The following is a 6,387-nucleotide window of genomic DNA, read 5'->3' as shown; positions in this document are numbered from 1 at the left end:
AAGCTTTTAAGACCCCAGACGCTATATCTTTTGATAGCCGGGCACCATCAGCTTTCTTCACCACATTTGCTTATTCACCCGCTTTGTCATCAGCGGTTGTGTCGGGAAGGTGAGCATCATAGAGTGACAGTTCTTATTAGACAGTTACATGCGCAGTTAGTTGTGAAGTTTCTGTGTCTTCCAGTAGAAATAGAATGCAGGCCCCAGGAGGCAAGGACCAGGTCTGCTGGCTCATTGCCGGGCCTGCGGGCTCCAACAGGGCTCAAAGCAGGAACAAACAGACCAGCCGAATAGGTTCCGAAGCAGGATGCGGCACCCTCAGGGCAGATGGGTTAAGATACTAGACTCAATCTGAGATCAGGGATGAGAATCAACACGAGGGTATGCCAGTGAACGGTGTGTTATAGAAAACCAAAAAGCCAGGCCAGTGCTGCCGAGTCTCGAAGTGACCCTCCAGGACAGAGCAGATTCCCCAAGGCCGTAACTCTTTATGGGAGCAAACAGCCTCATCTTCCGCCCAAGGAGCAGCTGGTGGTTTTGAACAGTTGACCTTTCTGTTAGCTCACCATACCAGCTGGGCTCCTGCACTGTAGCAAGAGCTGTATATTCATGAAGAAGAAAGAATATTATGATGGTGAAAAGGTACAAGCATCTCAAATAAGCAAATGCCGTGGTGTTGGTGTTGGTTTCGTGGCCAGGGAGTTGGCTTCAGCCCACGGAGACCTTATGGACCAGAGAGCTACTGTTGTCTGGTCCTGCGCCATCCTCTTGATCGTTGGAATGCTCAGGTCCGCTGCTGTGGCGATTGTGTCACTCCATCGTTGAAGGGCCCCTCATGTCCACACGGTGTCCTTTTGCAGTGGCTGGTCTTCCCCGATGACCATGTAGACCACAGTGTGTCTCGGCAGCTAGCGCGGGGCGTTGGAGAGAGAGATGGGAAGTTATTGCCTCGGCACACTGAAGAGCTGTTGAGGTGGTGGGAAACAAATGGAAACAACAATGGTGGTGATTACGCAACATCGTGAATATGCAAATGATGTCGCTGACTTGAACACATGAAAATGACTGGACTGGCAGATGTTCTGCTTCCTCTATTTCACCACAATAAAAGCAGGACAAAACGCAGAGAGACTCCAACTACGGGAAACGTCTAAGTTCAGCTGTGCAGTCCTCCTTTCCATTACAGTATGACACCGCGTCAGACGCTGTGAGCTAGGCCAGCTGTCCCAGCACCTGCACAGTCAGTTATGCAAGAGCCCCTCCATGAGAGAGTGAGGGTGTTCTAACGAATGGTTGTGTATGTATATCCAGGAGTGTGGTGTAGCACAGAGGGGACAAAGGTGTGAAACCCTCTTAGCCGTAAGCAAACACTTGGAGGGAATGAGTCACTTGACATAGCATAGTTCACAAAGACAGTGTTCTACATCCGGCTTGGATGAGTAGTGTCTGGGGTCTTAAAAGCTCAGGAGCAGCCATCTCAGGGCCTAGTAATTGGTCTCTCCCGGTCTGGAGGAAAGAAGGGTGATGAAAATTGAAACACATGATGAGGGAAATAAATGTACAAATGTACTTGACACACAATGGATGGATGGATGGATTGTGATGAGTTGTACGAGCCGTTTAATAAAATGATTTTTAAAAATAATAAAATTGAAAGACCTATGGAAACAATTAGTCCCACATGGAGACTGATTCCACGACCCTGAGACCAGGAGAACTAGATGGTGCCTGGCTACCCCTCCAAACTGCCCTGAAAGGGATCCCATGGGAAAGTCCTGGATGAAGCAGGAGGAAATCATAAAAGAGACTGACTTACTGGTCAGGCAGAGACTGGTGGAATCCTCAGGACTCTGGCCCTTCGTCGCCCTCAAGTCTGGAACTGAATTTACCTCCTGGGAGAGCACACAGCCACTGCATCTGCTTAAGGACAAAGTGGCGACAGAAAACACAGGGCGGATGTAGGATACGTGGTCATATACACTGAGAAGACCGCAATGGATGAGGCGAGATAAAATGTACAGTTGTTGAATGCAGAACTGATCTGCTTTTAGACCTTGAAAACCTCTGCTTCCCCAGGTTCATGTTGGCATGGCGTGGAGCAGTGGGAAAAACCTTGGACAGGTTTCCTAACACCTCTGGGCCTCACTTTTCTCATTCCAGAAATGAGGCTAAAGCCCATGCCCCCTCGCTGGGTGGAATGGGGGTGCAATGAGACGTTTGGGGTGGCTGTGATGGTTGGTGTGCGATCAGTTCTGATTCAAGGAGACCCCACGTGTGTCAGAGGAGAACCGTGTCCCGGGGGTGTTCAGTGCCTGATATTTCACAAGTAGATCACCAGCCCTTCTCTCCCAGCACCTCTGGGTGGACTTTCTCCATCAACCTTGGGGCTTGCAGTTGAATGCTTAGCTGTGGGTGCCACCCAGGCATCTGAGTGAGGTGCCAACCTGTGAAAATCTAGAACAGTAGCCGGCATTAAAGGTCAACTGAAACGTGCTGTACTTACTGGACGTGATAGCATCTCCACCAGGGATAACGCTGACGAAAACCGGAGCTGCAGAGCATTTTGCAAATGCAGCCCACTTACGGCACCCTTTTCATAATTCATCCAGCTTTAGATGCTATTTATAGCTGCTCCTGTGTGTCACGTCAGCATTCGGTGTCGCCTGTGTCAACGAGAGAAATCGCTGCCATTTAGGCGAGCTGGGCTGTTCTGGATGAGATCAGCCTAGAGATTTTGAATATGTTCTCATTTGGGGAATAACACTGACTCTTGAAGAGCTGGAAATATCACGGTATCCTGGCAAACGGCAAACACAAGGAGAGGCCTGTGGACTGATTTTGAGTTCCCTAGAACCCTCGTTACTAAGACGCTGGTCTCACACAGACCAGTGAAACGGTGGGATTGTGTTGTTCGTCCTTTCCCACACCCATCGCTGTCATCCCTGCAGTCCAGCCTGTGTGTCAGGCACAGTGTCGGATCCTGGAGATACAAGCCCTCTGCCAAACTTCCTCCGGCCCTTTGGACCTCCCCCCTTCCTGGAACCCAGTTCCTGCTCTTCCCCTCTGTTTAGTCCCTATGCCCACGTCTTTGGATAAACATCACCTCCTCTTGGAAGTCCTCCTGGATTCCTTTATCTGACTCTTCTATGTGAGCCAGGTAAGTATGGCCTGTGGCTTGACGGCATCTATAGCCCTGCCAGGAAGACAGACACTTAAACAAAGACTTACAATGTGATCAAAAGAGGAAGCCCCACTTGCCAGTAAACTGAGAATAGATGCCCAACCTCAGCCAGAACCTGGGAAGTAACATTCAAAGCCCAGTGGGACACTACCTCACACCACATCCAATTGGCACCAGCATTCCCATCTGACCGCTCCAGGTGTGGGGAGGATGTAGAACACCAGGGACTTGAGGATGCTGCTGGTGGGATGTCAATTGCTCCAACCACTTGGGGCAGTGGCTGGGCCAGTTGGAGATTTGTAGTCTCTGAGCCAGCAGTTCTACCTCCCCATGTCCCCCTCAGACATGTGTACAGGGTACCAGTGACAGGAGTGTTCACTGCAGGCTGTGCACACCAACAAATCAACAACCGTCTAAATGCCCGTCAACAAATAACACACAAGCAAGTGTGGTAGAGCCAGGCAGGGGAATATTATACCACAGTGACAATCGAAGACATGGAGATACATGGGTGACTATGGATGGATCTCATTGTATTGAACCCCTTGCCCTCCCCGCCCCGAAAGAAGCCTGTGGAAGAGTACATAAGCATGCAAAACCGTACTGTACAGTGTGCTGTTTAGAGAGACATACATGATTAGCAAAGCTAGAGAACAACATGGGGATAATAAACAGCAAACTCAAGGGAACGGTTCCGTGGTAGTGGGGAAGGGAGTGGATGATTAGAAAGAGGGTGAGGTTGCCCAGGGTGCACAGCCTTTCTTACTAGCATTATGGTAGGTATATGTTCATATACCTTTGTGTACATCTTGTCTTTCATTATATAGGTTAAAATAGATGAAGCAGTTGGACTCTCGATATGATAAGGGAACCTATGATAAGAGAGCTAAGGGCACATGTAGCAGTGACAGACAAGAGTCCAGGAAGACTACCTGGAGGAGGTGATGTTTATCCTAAGTGGTTACAAGTTGGGCTGCTTACTGCCAGGTCGGCAGTTCGAAACCACCAGCTGCTCCTCAGGAGAAAGATGGGGCTCTCTACTCCTGTGAAAACATGCTGGGGCTGTTCCACCCTGTCCTGCAGGTGGCTGTGAGTCGGCCTCTACTGGATGACAGTGAGGGAGAGTGGGAGCTAGCTAAAAAGGGAGGGAGGAGGAAGTGTGCTCCAGGAAAAGGGAGCAGTATGTGGGAAAAGCCAGAGGTGAGAGAGAGTTTAGCTGAGGAATTGGAAGAAATTCCAATACGACTGGAGCCTAAGAGTGGGCGAAGCATCTGGACCCTATTTTAAGCAACCGGAGTCACAGCAGGCTTACACCAGGGAGTGACAGGGCCAGATTTCTTTCTGGAGGTTTCTCCTGTACGGAAGGGGTTGGGGGGTAGGACTGGGTGCCGGGAGATGAGGTCAGAGGATGAGGCTGCTGCAGAGGGGTGCTGAGCGAGGGCCTGGGGGGATGGTACACAGGGTAAGCAGATGTGTGAGAGAGAGATTAGGAGGTAAACCAGACAAGACTGGGTTGGTTGTGCCTGCAGTTCTCCCTGGGTTTCTTCCTTCTCCACCAAACCAGTTACTGAGAGCATTGACAGTGGGCCTTTCCAGGGAAGCAGGCTGAATAAAACCGAGCCTCCAAGCCCTGAGGGACAGCCTTAGTAGTGCTGTGGCTTAGTCACTGGGCTGCTAACCAAAAGGTCAGAGATTCAAACCCACCAGCCACTCTATGGGCAAAGGATGAGGCTGTCTGCCCCATAAAGATTTCTAGCCTCGGAAGTCCTGTCTGGGGTGTCTCTGCATCATATTGCCTGGCTGGCAGTGGGTTTGGTTCTGGTTGGAGTTGGGCAGGCCTGGCCTTGAATCCCAACTCTACCACTTCCTGACTGTGAGAGACCTTTGCAAGGCACTCAATTAAATGGGAATAAAATAAAGAAATGATAAATATATAAAACTTCCACCTCCAAGAAAGCTGATATAGCATCTGCGGTCTTAAAGACTTGAAGGTAAACAAGCGGCCATCTAGCTCAGAAGCAACAAAGCCCACATGGAAGAAGCACACCAGCCTGTGTGATCACAAGCTGTCGATGGGATCAGTTATCAGGCATCAAAGAACAAAAAAATAATATCATTGTGAGTGAGGGGGGGTGCAGATTGGGAACCCAAGATCTGTAGGCAACTGGACATCCTCTTACAGAAAGGTCGCGGGGAGGAGACAGGCCAATCAGGGTGCAGTGTAACAACGATGAAACATACAATTTTCATAGCGACCCTACAAGACAGGGTAGAACCGCCTCTGTGGGTATCTACGACTGTAACCCTTTACGGGAGGAGAGTAGGAAGTTCCGTCTTTCCCCCGAGCAGCAGCCCTCTGCTGACCTTGAGGACTTCAGCCCATTGCGTAGCCACTACACCTCCAGGGTTCTCAGGCCGAGAGTAGGTACCCAATAAATATTACCCAACCCCTGCCCCCAACCTCGCCTGGCATTTATTTCTGGATAGATCTGCAGAATGAGGGTGCAGCCTGTACCCCTCTTGTTGGCTGTACCCCAGGCTTCATAACCTGCTTCAGAGCTGTTTGTGTCGCCTATCACTGAGATCTGCCCTGTGAATCACACATCGGGAATCCTCTGGGGCTGGGACCTAGCCCAACTTGAGGCCCACGTGCGGCTCACAGCTGGGTAGCTGTGGCCCTGTCTGTGACTCTGGCTCCCGTCTACCCTCAGGTCCAAGTGGGTCCCTCGGGGCGACTACATCGCCTCCAACACGGACGAGTGCACGGCCACGCTGATGTACGCCGTGAACCTGAAGCAGTCGGGCACTGTCAACTTTGAGTACTACTACCCAGACAGCAGCATCGTCTTCGAGTTCTTTGTAAGCCCCCCGCCCCCCCCTCACCTGATGGGATGGAGATTTCTGGATGCCTGCCCTGCTCAGCCGTGGAAGCAGCTCGTGAGCGGCTCCTGGTTCCATGTCATTTCCCTGGTGTCAGTGCAGACAGTTTGTGCTTGTGCAGCTGGCTCCAGTCTGACTTCCAGGGACATGGAATCTGAGCTCAGTCCCCTACATCGAAGCTGCAACCGAAGTCTCTCTCTTTGAAATGATGGAATATGGACGCTTTGCTCTCTTGACTTCACCCCAAGGACCATCAGAAGGGCCCCGAGCTGCAGCTGGGTTGGGGTGGGGGTGTTTGTGGCTAGTTGCTGATTCCAGATGTAGAG

At 50.9% G+C, this 6,387-nt stretch overlaps 1 protein-coding gene across 1 annotated transcript in view; it reads left to right on the top strand.

Moving 5' to 3' along the window:
* The window catches only part of ELAPOR1 (endosome-lysosome associated apoptosis and autophagy regulator 1), an 88,657-nt gene that overhangs the window by 52,285 nt on the left and 29,985 nt on the right, over positions 1-6,387 (top strand). The window contains exon 4 of the mRNA XM_045292016.1: positions 5,893-6,040. Coding sequence (XP_045147951.1) covers positions 5,893-6,040 — 148 coding nt within the window. The remainder of the gene's footprint in view (positions 1-5,892; positions 6,041-6,387) is intronic.

This window comes from Echinops telfairi, unplaced genomic scaffold, assembly GCF_000313985.2.
Source record: "Echinops telfairi isolate 266 unplaced genomic scaffold, ASM31398v2 ScPeMD7_443;HRSCAF=831, whole genome shotgun sequence".
Lineage (NCBI taxonomy): Eukaryota > Metazoa > Chordata > Mammalia > Afrosoricida > Tenrecidae > Echinops > Echinops telfairi.
Note: the sequence above shows the minus strand (reverse complement) of the source record. Positions and strands in the feature narration are given on the sequence as shown.